Here is a 12678-nt window from a genome sequence, read left to right as displayed (position 1 = left end):
GCAAGGACACGGTCGTCGGTCGCGCCGCGATGTCGGCGTCCGACTCGTCGCGAAGACAGCACCGGGCCGGAGTCCCTGCCGGCGAAGCGTGACAGGCGGCATGGAGTAGACGCGTGACGTAACAGCCAATGAGCCGGGGATGCTTACGTCGACGGCGCCTGTTGCGACAGTATGCCCAAAATTAGGAGAGACGAGCGGCCGGAGAAGCGCCGGGAGGGGAGGCTCATGACGGCCACGGTCTGTCCTCTGCAATTCCGAATGCGCTTTCTCTTGGTCCTCGTCCCCCGCACCGGTCCTCGCCCCTCCCTGCTCTCCCGCACCGCGTTATAACCCCCCGCCATGCCCGCTGCCACCTCTGCGGATCGTCCGCTTGCCCCCGCCATGCACGCCCTCGCCCTCCCGCTCCCGCCGATCGCCCAACACCCCTCGCTTCCTTCCTCCTCATCAAATTCAGAGTCCTCCACCCCCGTTCCCTCCGCCTCGGCCCAAGATCCCAAGAAAAAGCCAGCCGCAAAACGCAAACGCACCGCTGGCTCGGCCGCTGACCATGGCGACGCGGGCTCCGGCCCGCGTTCGCGCGACGGTCCCAAGAAGAAAAAGGCGAACCGCGCTTGCTTTCATTGCCAGAAGGCTCATCTTACATGCGACGACAGTGAGTCCATTTTTTGCACCATCTGTACGAGCGCTCGCGTTCTACACATACTATGCGCGACTGCCTTCTTCCGCCCCCGTATAATCACCAATCATAGCCGGGCGCGTCATTGCACAATTGTGGATCGAGTTCTCGAACCACGCGCTGCTCCTCCGTCATGCGAGACGCAACTTCGGATTGCATATGCACCGCGTCTGAGCACTCCAGACTCGTCATACCACGCGTTGTCTTCCTGTCGTATGACCGCACAAACGGCGCTACCGCTCCATATCTCCTCCCCGTGATCGCGCGTATGCGGATGATCAACATCTGTTGTTGGTCGCTCTTGTGGTCCTCGGACTTTCTTACCATGCAGTGGGGTCGGCCTCTGGCACGCCTACCTTCCCACATTGCTACCGGTCTATTCACTGACATCCGGTTCTCCAGCCCGGCCATGTCAGCGCTGTGTGAAGCGCGGAATGGCGGATAACTGCACTGAAGGTCACCGGAAGAAGGCCAAGTACTTGTTGGATGAGGAGGAGATTGGTGCGTACCCACATGACCTGTTTTAGACCTGCCAATCTCATCCCGGCCTAACATCACAGAGGCATTGAAACATGCCAAGTCTGGCGAAAGTTCCTCCAAGAGTGTGGAACCCTCATCACAACGTAACCTGCCTCGCCTGTCGTCTCTTGATTCCCCTTCTCACCGCTTTTCCCTTCTAGCTCCTCCCCCTCCTCCGCTTGAACCTCCCGTGCCCCAACAGCAGCAATACGTCCACCAGAGGGCATGTATCCTGTTTACACCTCCGCCCCGCCGTACGGGGTTCCAGCGGAGGCTGCAAACCTAGAGTACTCAGTCCTCTCTGCAATTCTTGGGGCCGGCTCACCTGAATCTGGCTCCAGCGGCTCCCCTGCAGCTGGCCAAGCCCCAGCACCGGTTGCCGCACAGCCCTACGTGCCTCCCCCGGACTCTGGTCTATCGGCGGCCACTTGGCCGGCTGAAGCTCTTCAAGGTCAATATAGTTCCCCTACTACTGCCCAACCAGAGGCGGCTGCGTATCCTGGTGCACCAGGGTATGGTGAGTAGACTTCTTTCTCCGTAGGACCTTCAGATACGACCCCGGGAACAGTGCCGTCAGAATTCATCACTCCCAATGTCACGGGATATCAAGCGGCCTATCCAACGGTGGCGCTTGGACAGCCTGGGCCCTCGCAGTTCACGGAATACTCACCGGATCGGTCACAAGTGTCATCACAAGTCCAAGCTCCACATCATCGCAGGCCGTCCCAGGTCCCAGTTCGTACCGCTCTCCGACGCAGTCGTTCCTGGTCCGGCCAAGACGGACCACCATGAGTTCACCAACCGCGGCGCGTGGATGGCTCAGCCCGTCGCTGTCAACCGCCAACACACCAGATCACGCAATTCAGAGCGTGTACCGGAACGTGACGAAGGGTTACGACTACACCGAGGGCTACCACTTCCTGATGAAGCACATGAGCAGAAGGTCTGTGGCGAGTTCTCATGCGAGTAGCCTTGCGCTGATTTGTGTCTTCTGTGCCGCTTCCTCTAACCTTCGTGTCGGGTCAATCCGTGCTGTGCAACGTGTTGCTGACACGGGTTTATCCTATTCCGTGACGTCATCTCCCTTCGCCCAATTTTCATCGCCTACCTTCGACCACACCTTTGCCGTTGCCCCTGCCGTTGACGGGGAACGGAACTCAGATTTGAAAAGAACGACATCCTCCGGATTGTGCGCGCCTTGGCGATCGTTCGTCCGTCGTTCATCGCACTGCAAATGCCGATGACGGAGGAGGACGATGTGTTTGTGGAGAAGTGTTTCCAGCGCTCGCTCATCGAGCTCGACAAGCTCGTCTCCATGTCCGGTACGCCCACCGTAGCGTGGCGCCGTACCGGCGAGATCTGTCTCGTCGGCCCCGAGTTCTGCATGCTCTCGGGTTGGGACCGAGAAGAGCTTGTTGGAAAGAGAAAATACATCTACGAGGTGCGTGGTTCTCTTGAACTCGGGTATATGCGCTGCGATCGCTAACTTCACGAATACCTATGAAAGCTCTTCGAAAACCAATCCGTAGTTGAATACTGGGAAAACTTTGCCAACCATGCGTTTGAGAACACGACACAGTCTGTCTACTCACATTGCATCCTTCTCAAGCCAAGTGGTGCACCTGTGCCTGTACGTTCTGTTTCTCAATACGACGGGACATCATGGACCTCCCCAGTTTAGTCATCGGTATGTGTGCCAGTCGCGTTGTATGCTGGAGTCATTGCTAACTTTCTGCTTATCGTGTTCAGGACAATGGCTGCCTTTATTATAGCCTACCTTGCCCGTGATTCTTTGCCACCCACCTTCTCCTCACTGTACCCCGTCCTCGTACCCGTATTTCCCGGTTTCTCCCCATTATAGCCCACACTCTCACGTCAACCCTTACTCTGGGTCTTTCGTATATGTATTCGCTAGGCGCTTTCTCATCGCTATCGTCATGTCTCTCCCTTCTCCCTTATTGCTTGTTCCGCGACACCCACACCCGACACGTGCTACACCTAGGCCCTGTGCATAGTTTCCGTACCCTGTAGCCCATCTTGGCCAACCTCACGATGAATATGTTGCCTCCGTCGAACATCGCCCGCAAACGGTTCAAGCCAGAAGTGCTGATACATATGGTGCCGAGCCGAGCGTGTCGGGGCAAATAACATTAGACTGTCCGAAGGTACGCACTTGGTGCCAAGTCTAGGGAGACACAGCCCGATAGAAGAAACGATATGCAACGAGACCAGGTCCTGCTCCGTCCGAGCCCGCAACCTTCGTTTGCAACCTCCACCTGGGTGCGGACCCTGCGCCCAAACCCCTCCAATCCCCAACCCCCAAGGGTCCACCCGCCCGAGGGTTCTCCGCCGGTCTGCAGCTTCTGTGTTCGGTGTCGGAGCCTTTGCGCGGAGGCGCCTCAGACCTGGCCCTCGACCTGTGCGTACTCGCTCTCGATGCCGGGCTCGATCATGCTCGCGTGGCCGAGGATGAGGACGGAGGAGGCGCCGACGAGCCAGAAGAAGGTGCCGAAGGGGGACGCGAAGTAGATGAGGGGGATGCCGATCACGAGGAGGCCGGTGTAGAGCGTGCGCTGGGTGATCGTCTGGCCGGCAATGCTGAACTCCTCTGGGGCTGTGAGGGGGCGGGTGTGGGTGAGAGAAAGGGCATTGAGGGGGGGGAGTTCATGGAGCCGAGTTCGGGAGCCATGCGGAGTTGGAGGGGCGGAGGGTGGAATGGGGTTGTTCGGGGGGGTTGAGACGCAGAGGCATGGAGATGGACAAGAGGGACGTACCGAATCTGTTGATTGCGGTGAACCCACCGAAGACGAAGAGAGTGGCGAATACGAGTGTGAGGTTGGTGAGGCTGAGAGTGCGTGCATTCAGTAGGAAAATGAGGATTCGGGGTCAAAATGACGCACAGAGCGTATACGAATAGGATGAGAACGAGGAGTAGGTAGTTCCCTGTGTAGCTGTTTTAGATAATGCGCGCAAGATATGGAGCATAGAAGAACAAACCTGAGAAGTAGCGAGTGTTGTACGATATGCGCTGACAAAATATGTAAGCTCACAAAACGGATGGAAGGCATACAAGATGTGCACCTTTGTCGCTTGAGTGAGATCGGCCGGTCGCGAGATTCGGTTCACATCAAAGAATTCTGTCGGTGGACGGAGCCCACTGAGGCGAGTTTCCTAGTGGAGGGCACTTGTTAGCTTGTGACGAAAGCACAAAACAGGCTCGCGCAGCGAACGTACCCGGAAGGACTTCATCATCTCTGTGGCGCGCATAAGGGCTTCCATGGCGGATGGTAGATGTGTGTATGTAGTAATTGAGGGCGCGCGGTATGCCTTGAAGGCTAGCGAAGGAGAGTGCAGGTGCGCGGGCGAGAGTACGGTGGTGAGTTGAGTGGCGGCGTTGCGCGCGAAGGCTACTTTAGTTGCACGCCAGGCGCCTGCGGCGCAGCCTTTGTCCGCGTCCCTCTGCCCACAGCGCCACGGCCATTGTCCCCGCGCCGACCCCGCCCTCTCTCCTCCGCTGCCCTGCGCGCAGCCTTATCTGCCACGCACACTCCTCATTGACAGTCACTGCGGCCACGCGCTCGAGCTAGCATGATCCGCAGGCCTCCCACGACGATCCCGCTCACGGACCTGGACGTTGCCCAGGTCCGGCTCATGGTTCAACGCCAGAAGCTGGAGAAGCTCAGAGACCAGGCGATAGAGGCAGAGAAGAAAGGTCTCAAGCTCGACATAGATCAGATGGGTGATCTCATGGCGGGCCCGGCGTACCATCATCCTGACGAGTCGAGAAAGAAGCGGGAGGGCATGACGCGCGAGGAGCGGCTGGGCTTGTCGCGGATGCGATGAACGGTGAAAGGTGCGCAGTATACTGTTCTTCGTCCGTTCACGCACGTTGCTCACTATATACGTGTGCGTAGATATACACCTGTAGTCTGATAATGACGCGCGCGGTATGATACGCAATGCAGTTGCCCTTCAAGTCTTCACAATGTGTGGCACATTAAGTCACTAAGCCTATTTAGCGTGGTGTGGTCGTAGCACCGCGCCCTCGTGGAGATTGTTTCACCCTCCGTGCCATTAAACAATGGGGTTTGCACGCTTGTTTATGTCTCGAGTTCCAAAGCTCCCGACATGAAGATTTACCGTTCTCTCGTCCCGTCGGTACGCTTCTTCCTTCGCTACTCCCATCCAGCTCCTCCCAGCTGACCACCGGCCTGTTTATAGTTTGACATCATGTACATCGACCCCGTCCCGGTTATACTTCCTTGGGAACTCCACCTCACCATTCTGGATTTCGTTGAAGACGACAAGACGCTATGTGCAAGCTCTCTCGTATGCAAGTCATGGCTTTCTTGGGCACAGAAAGCTCTCTACAGCACCATTGAAGCAAACGTAACCAAGTGGCCCATATTGTGCCGATCCCTCACCTCAAATCCTACACTAGGCAAACATATCCGAGAGCTGGCACTGCAAGACCTTCCTTTGTCCAGTATCCACCCTCCACACAACCTTCACATTCAAAACGTTCGAACGTTACGTATAGTGGACATGGACACAGCAAGTCCCATCATCATGGAGATTGTCTCGCACTGTAAGCACTCGATTGAGCGACTCAGCTTGCGCGACACGTCGTCGCCAAACGAAGCTAGCTTTATGTCTCTCCTCACCACCCTCCCAATGCTCAAGCACGTCGACTTGTGTAACAACTTCTTTCGATCACCAGGGTTGCCCTCAACCGCGACCTTGGGCGGCCTCTCAATCCCTTCGAATATGCGGTCACTACGTCTCATATGCGATCCTCCTGGATTTGGGCCGACCTGCTTCGTGGCACAGGCGCTATTTCGTCATTTGCGCTTCCTCTCTCGGCTATCTATCCTCACGATCCGTGTCGTTCCAGGCGATGCACCTCTCTTCGCCCGTTTCCTGGAGGCCGTTGGGGGCAACCTACTGGAGCTCAACGTTGGTTTCACAGAATCGGTCGAAACAGAACGTGAGTAAAGCCTTCTATGATGGTCGGATGAAGGCTAACTTGTTATCTACCTTCAGTGTTCCGCGACAACACATTGTCGCTATCGGCATGTCCCAACCTCCGACTTTTCGGATTGCATCTGAAGCTTTGGCGGGCTGCTCGCGGTTTCGAACACCTTACATGGGTTCCCGCCCTCCTTTCTACCGTGCGCGCAACCCGCATGAAGCGATTCAAGCTTGCGATCCGCGCTCAGCATGCCAGACTGGCAGACCTGTCGGTGATGGGTCTTGACAAGATTGATAATGTCCTCAAGAGTGACGCTTTCGCGTCCCTACAACGTGTCCTTGTGAGGATAGTCGAGGTGAAAACACGCACAGGAGTCCAGGAGTACATTGAGGGACAGCTCAACGGACTGGTCACTCGTGGCTTGCTGTCCCTACATGTGCAGCAATCATTTAGTTCTCGCTTCTCTTAGATTTTGACATTGGTCTCAAACGTGATCACTTCGACATTTCATTCTGTACGCTGTAGACATTTAATGTGCTTCATGAGACCGAGCGAAAGCCCGAATTTCCGTGGAGAAAGAGAGAGAAATTGTCGTGCGGGCCGGCCGAATTCACGTGTGTGCCGCCGGCAGATGCTTGCAGGCGTCCATTCGGATTACGCGCGACCGGCAAGGCGGGGCAGACTCGGGTCCTCGTCCATGCCTCAACTTGTTGCTCCCACTACTGCACACCGTCTGCTCCCACTACCGTGCATTGTCGGGGTCTGCTAAACTGCTTCCACCATGTCTTTGCCCATGCTAGTGAACGGCGCCGACTGCGGCCCCTCCAATCCGCTGCAAGGCCTCTCCAAGCGTTTCGACCAGGACCGCGGCGTTCAACAAGTGCGTGCCAGGCATCGTACCCTCCCGGTATATCATGTTGAAGCTATTCGTGTGTGCAGGACCATTTTGGTGCGGGGCGTGCAGGTTCATCGAAGGAGGTGCGTCGCACATCTACACGCCACTGTATTGTCGCGTGACTGTGGTCGCAGACTTTCCGAACACAATATTCCGCCTCGCCGGGCGTAAACCAAGACGCTGCACGGTTCTTCTCGGCAGGCCCCTCTGCAGTACCCAATCTATCTGCTCCATCTCCGTTTGATCTCTCTGCTCTTCACAACAATCTCCCCGTCGCGCAAACCCATGTCTCGCCGCATGTGCAGTCCCCTATTCAGTCGCCCTCGCAGGCTGCTCCTGCCGGGTGGGCCGCAGACTTCTTGCTCCAGCAGCCTGGCGCGTCTTCATCCCCGTGGATGATGGCTCGCCAGAGTACGCCCATGTCCATGGAGCAAAGCATGTCCCCTGTCCCGCAGAACGCTCCCGCGTCATTTATGCCTGGTGAGTTTATTTTCTTCTCAACAATATCATGGGGCGTTCCTAGATTTGATGTCCTCGAATCCGCCTTTCTCGGTGCTTCGGGCATCACAGGCGTATCGCCCCGTTGAAATCGGCCATGTAAGGCTGACGTTTGCAACCACAGGCATGGCCTGGAATCGTGCCGGCGGCGCCCAATTCATCCCTATGCAGCCCGCGTTCGCTCAAGTACAGCCTCAGTTCGACGGTGTGTGCAATTCCTATTGGCGACCCGCCTCACGCGCTCAAACTCCGCTCGAATTTCATCAGCTGCAAAACTAGAGCAGGAATTTCAGTCGCGAGAACTGTCTCTGACATCTCCCGTCGGTCCTTCCGTCCTTCCTCGGACAGCTGATCTAGTCGGCGAGACTTCCTCCAGCGCGAGGTCCCACGAACCCGACGAGCTAGCGCGCACTGCTGGCCTCCTCATCGACACCGTGCAGAACGAGACAAACCCGAAGTTCAAGAATAGTGCCTTTATGGGGCTCATGCGCCAGCTGCGTGATGGAGAAGTCGTCGTTGACGGCAATGACATGGTTCAGCGAGCCGACGCGATCGGCGTCGCTAATGCACCGGTCGACGTCAAAGGCAAGGGCCGCGCGGTCGACATCCCACCTGTCACACCGATGATGCAGTTGCCCACCCTGCAGAGGCCCATCACCACTTCGACCACCGGGGCTACGTCAACGCTTCGCGAACAAACCTACGACGAGGCCGGCGCGACGCGTCAGGAAGATCCCAACGACGCGTATTTCCGGCAGGAAAACGAAGATTACATCGCGATGCAGCAGGGCTGGTCCGCCCCGAAACAGATGCCTTGGCGGCGGCCGGGCACGCAGGCGGCAGAGTGGGACACCCTCCAGCGCGACTGGGATGCGTTCGAGGCGACCACGCACGGGCTGCGGCCGATGGCAAATTACATGTTCCAGGCGAACAACCCGTATCTGAATGGGGAAGCCTCTCGCACGAGACACCATTCCTCCCATTCGGGATTACCGCAGACGCTCTACGAGGTAACGATTACCGATGCGCCTTCGTCTACTATTTCTGATTATGCGCATTGCACATCCAGAGCGTCCTCGAGATGGAGGCTGCTGTCCAGCGGGATCCGAACAACGCCGCTCTGTGGTACGACCTCGGGGTGAAGCAGCAAGAGAACGAGCGGGAGCAGAGCGCGGTGCAGGCTCTCCGCAGGGCTCTCGAGCTCGACCCGACGCTTCTATCCGCGTGGCTCGCCCTCTCTATCTCCCACACGAACGAGGGCAGCCGTGCGGCCGCATACAGCGCCATTCGGGAGTGGGTCGAGCGCAACGAACGGTACTCCGCGGACGTCGCCCGGTTCCGCTCCCTCAACCCCGAGCCGCAGGACGCGAGGCCAAGCGAACAGCTGACGCACCTCATGCAGTGCCTAATGAGCATCGTCCGTGAGAACGCGGGGGGCGACATCGACGCCGACCTGCAGATCGCGCTCGCTGTGCTGCTCAATACCAACGAGGTACGGCACCCGACCGGGTTTGCTTACGATACTTGCGCAACTGTACTGACCAACATTCGACGTTCTATTTGTAGGACTATGCCAAGGCTCGCGACTGCTTTATCACGGCACTGGCGGTGCGCCCAGAGGTGGGTATTGGCAGACTAGTTTGGGTTGTGCCATTAGAGTGGCTGATCAAATCCTCCGCGACACTAGGACTGGTTGCTTTACAACCGCGTTGGTGCGACACTCGCGAACAGCGGTCATCCCGAAGATGCTCTGCAGTACTACTACACTGCCCTTGAGCTCAACCCGGGGTACATCAGGGCAAGGTGGGTTGAAGATTTCCGATACGAAGTGTCCTTGGAGCGATGAGCTGATGCCGCATGATGCCCTGACATCTGTAGATTCAATCTCGGAATTTCATGCACGAACCTCAGGGTAAGAACAATTTTCTCGACGTCAGTGACCCCGAGGACGCTTGTTGACGCGCAAACCCCTTTTTTCCATGACTCCGCCACCTGTCGTCCTCCAGCGCTACGAGGAAGCGGCACAGCACACTCTCGATGCTCTGCTGTTGCAAGATGCAGACGGCGTGCGCGACGAAGGCACTGACGGCCGAGGCGTTACGTCCGGTACACTTTGGGACAGTCTGAAGACGTGCTGTTTACACATGCAACGGCTCGACCTGGCCACGCTCTGCGACCGCCGTGACCTCGAAGGTGCGTTCTGCATCCGCGTTTCTTCCGCGTTTCTAGTGGTTTCGACGGCTTTCTCACTGTCGTTCGATGTTCGATGGCTGATGCCCGACTGGTTTGTTATTGCAGCATTCCGGCTCAACTTCCAAATGCAGTGATTCCTGTAGCCCGGTCGCGGGAAGCCATCGATCACATCAGAGCTTTCACCATGAGCTGGAGCGTGGCGGTATTGGATATTTAGCGGTGGGGAACTCCGCTATATTTGCGCATATCGGTCGCTTTGCCATTTTTCTGTGTGGCTGACTCGCCGCTTGTGGGCAGTCTTTGAAATTCCACGTTTTCATGGCCGAGCAGCTCCGCGCACCTTGCCGCCCGGTGCCTAGGGGTTAGCAGTTTAAATTTTCAAATGCTCGGCGCCGTCCATTGTCACAATGGCGCGGCGCCTAGCGAGATCGCGGTGGTGGCGGCTTTAAATGTGGCATCGTGTCCCGACGGATGTGGCCAGCGGCACCTCTGTCTCATCAGTGCAGAATGGAGTAGCACGGGGCGCAGGCAAGCCGGTCCACCAGGATACCGCTCGGCCACTCAGCAGGGCCGAAAGAACTCGAGGCATCCACACTCAGTGCTCCCGAACTGCGACTCATGTTCGCTCTGAGGCGATTGGGCGACGTCAACGTCGGTGGATGCTTTTGGTCATGTGCATCTGAGGATGCCCCCGGGCCGGGTGGAAAGGAAAAGCCCGGTCTAGAACGCACTTTGAACATATCCCGGCGAGGAGCGGATAGCACAGGCCCTGGGCCGTCCTCGACCGCACCCGGGCGCTATCGACGGCCAGGCGCGGTACTGAGCGAGATCCGGGTCTGGGCGGCAGCTGGGGGACCTCGTAGGCTCTCCTACGCGTCGAGGTGCGGACAATCCTCGCGGGCTCTGCATCTCGTCCCCGCTGGCTCTGTCCTGTCGTCGTCTGAATCAGCATCTTGGTGTCTCACCTGCGTACCGCGTTGTTTGCTACCGATAGACGCGCCGGCTGGCCAAGACCCAGTCTCTGCTCCAGCCATCGACTCACGGACCTGCGTCCCGTTCTTCCATTTCCTCGAAGTATATATGCGCGCGTCACGGCGCTGGCGACGGGCCACACAACCAGCTAGCTCTCACATAACCATCTTACCACTACACATCTGCACAGCCCCGGCGCCTCCCAGATCTTCGCAATATGCCACAAGGCTCCACCACTCCCCTGACGACGCCGACTCTCGTCCTCGGCAACGGTGACAGGCTTCCCCAGGTGGGCATGGGCACCTGGAAGCATACCGGCGAGAAAGCTTCCGAGGCGGTCTACAACGGGCTCAAGGTCGGCTACCATCTCATCGACGGCGCATGCGGTGCGTAATTTGTCGATTTCCCGCTCCCACTCCCAAGGCTCGCGGGTCGTTGCGCGCTCGGGAGCGTCATGCGCATCCGCTCACGCGCCGGTGTGTCGCGACGCGACGCGGGAGCCCAAACGCCCTCGGCGCATGTCCGGGTGCGACGTTGGAGGTGTGTGTATCCGTCGGGCTGCGTGCGGCGTGTGCGTGCGGCGTCCGACGCTCGCGGCCCAGCGGAACGCATTCCGAGCCACACAGCGCAGCCTGCCCTGCAGTCGCCTGTCAGCGGTCTCCTCCCGCTCCGCCCCTCACCGGACAGGCCGGCCGCAGCGGTCCCGAACCTTTTGCTGACACCGGTCTCGCGCGGCGGGTGCTGACTCCCTTTTTTCCGCCCTCAATCAGACTACGGCAACGAGCGCGAGTGCGGCGAGGGTCTCCGGCGCGCGCTCGCAGACGGCGTCGTGCGGCGCGAGGACGTGTGGGTGGTCTCGAAGCTGTGGAACACGTTCCACGCGCGCGCGCACGTCCGCGAGGCCGTCGAGCGCTCCCTCAAGGACTGGGGCGTTGACTACTTTGACCTTTACTACGTCCACTTCCGTGAGTGCCCCTTCGGGCCCGGTGACCGATGGCCGATGTCTGACTTTTCCTCTCGGCGATACAGCGATATCTCTGGCGTACGTGTCCCACGAGGAGCGCTACCCCCCGGGGTGGTACATCGACGGCAAGAGCGAGGTGAAGCACGAAGCTATCCCGTTCCGCGAGACGTGGGAAGCCCTCGAGGAGCTCGTGGACGCCGGGCTCATCCGCCACCTCGGCGTGTCGAACATGTGCAGCGCGCTGCTCATGGACCTGCTCAAGTACGCCCGGATCAAGCCCTCGGTGCTCCAAATCGGTGCGTCTCGCACGCTGCCCTACGTCCGCAAACTCGGGCCCCCGCACCGCATGCTCACCGCACCCTTCTTCCTTCCTTATGTCGCTCAGAAATACACCCGTACAACGTCCAGCGCCGCGCGGTCGAGTACGCTCAGGCGCAGGGCCTCGCCGTGACCGCCTACTCCTCCTTCGGCCCCCTCGGCTTCCGCGTCTTCGGCGGCGCCAAGGCGCTCCACGCGCAGCCGCTGTTCACGCACCCCGCCGTGCGCGCGGTCGCCGCCGCGCACGCGGGGGCGAGCACGCCGCAGGTGCTCCTCCGCTGGGCGGCCCAGCGCGGGCTCGCGGTGATCCCGAAGTCGGACACGGACGCGATGCTCCGCGAGAACCTCGCGGGCGCCAGCGGCGCGGCGGGCTTCGAGCTGAGCGGCGCGGAGATGGACGCGATATCGGGCCTCGACTTGGGGCTGCGGTTCAACGACCCGGCGGATGTGAGTCTCACGCGCGCGCGCGTTTCCGGGTGGCGGCGTGCCGTGTGCTGACGGTGGACATTGCTCCCAGGACTTCGCGGGCTGCTACATCTTCTCGTGAACGTGAACGTGAACGTGAATCTGGGTCTGAGTTTGCGACCGGACCAGAAGGTCGAGGCGCTAGCAGGCGGCGCGTTATCGCCACCAAACTGTCGAAGTCTCTCCGTTGTAACACCACTGTACGG

At 58.9% G+C, this 12678-nt stretch overlaps 6 protein-coding genes across 6 annotated transcripts; 5 read left to right on the top strand and 1 right to left on the bottom strand.

Annotated features, from left to right (window-relative positions):
• Positions 1-339: 339 nt before the first annotated feature.
• BXZ73DRAFT_90162 (uncharacterized protein) lies at positions 340-2967 on the top strand (the record flags this gene model as incomplete). The annotated part of the gene is made up of 9 exons (XM_048025533.1): positions 340-652; positions 1079-1177; positions 1398-1712; positions 1737-1891; positions 1915-2138; positions 2357-2636; positions 2703-2777; positions 2810-2882; positions 2945-2967. The coding sequence occupies 9 exons, from the start codon at positions 340-342 to the stop codon at positions 2965-2967; spliced, it is 1557 nt and encodes a 518-aa protein (XP_047877549.1).
• Positions 2968-3594: 627 nt separating this feature from the next.
• Positions 3595-4474, bottom strand: BXZ73DRAFT_101665 (prenylated rab acceptor PRA1; the record flags this gene model as incomplete). The annotated part of the gene is made up of 6 exons (XM_048014972.1): positions 3595-3809; positions 3970-4040; positions 4096-4138; positions 4193-4223; positions 4277-4366; positions 4430-4474. 6 exons carry the CDS (start codon positions 4472-4474, stop codon positions 3595-3597), a joined length of 495 nt encoding a protein of 164 aa, XP_047877548.1.
• A 309-nt stretch (positions 4475-4783) lies between these two features.
• BXZ73DRAFT_47481 (uncharacterized protein) lies at positions 4784-5038 on the top strand (the record flags this gene model as incomplete). The annotated part of the gene is made up of 1 exon (XM_048019885.1): positions 4784-5038. One exon carries the CDS (start codon positions 4784-4786, stop codon positions 5036-5038), a length of 255 nt encoding a protein of 84 aa, XP_047877547.1.
• A 387-nt stretch (positions 5039-5425) lies between these two features.
• On the top strand, positions 5426-6636 carry BXZ73DRAFT_47314 (uncharacterized protein; the record flags this gene model as incomplete). Its single annotated transcript, XM_048019853.1, has 2 exons — positions 5426-6182; positions 6239-6636. 2 exons carry the CDS (start codon positions 5426-5428, stop codon positions 6634-6636), a joined length of 1155 nt encoding a protein of 384 aa, XP_047877546.1.
• A 312-nt stretch (positions 6637-6948) lies between these two features.
• On the top strand, positions 6949-9887 carry BXZ73DRAFT_101663 (TPR-like protein; the record flags this gene model as incomplete). Its single annotated transcript, XM_048014971.1, has 11 exons — positions 6949-7047; positions 7107-7145; positions 7197-7542; positions 7685-7765; positions 7828-8570; positions 8630-9052; positions 9127-9180; positions 9248-9363; positions 9439-9472; positions 9567-9753; positions 9859-9887. 11 exons carry the CDS (start codon positions 6949-6951, stop codon positions 9885-9887), a joined length of 2151 nt encoding a protein of 716 aa, XP_047877545.1.
• A 1055-nt stretch (positions 9888-10942) lies between these two features.
• BXZ73DRAFT_77766 (Aldo/keto reductase) lies at positions 10943-12554 on the top strand (the record flags this gene model as incomplete). The annotated part of the gene is made up of 5 exons (XM_048022731.1): positions 10943-11111; positions 11496-11690; positions 11755-11985; positions 12075-12454; positions 12525-12554. 5 exons carry the CDS (start codon positions 10943-10945, stop codon positions 12552-12554), a joined length of 1005 nt encoding a protein of 334 aa, XP_047877544.1.
• Positions 12555-12678: the final 124 nt, after the last annotated feature.

This window comes from Epithele typhae, assembly GCF_022376455.1.
Source record: "Epithele typhae strain CBS 203.58 chromosome Unknown BXZ73scaffold_26, whole genome shotgun sequence".
Taxonomy (NCBI): Eukaryota; Fungi; Basidiomycota; class Agaricomycetes; order Polyporales; family Epitheliaceae; genus Epithele; species Epithele typhae.
Note: the sequence above shows the minus strand (reverse complement) of the source record. Positions and strands in the feature narration are given on the sequence as shown.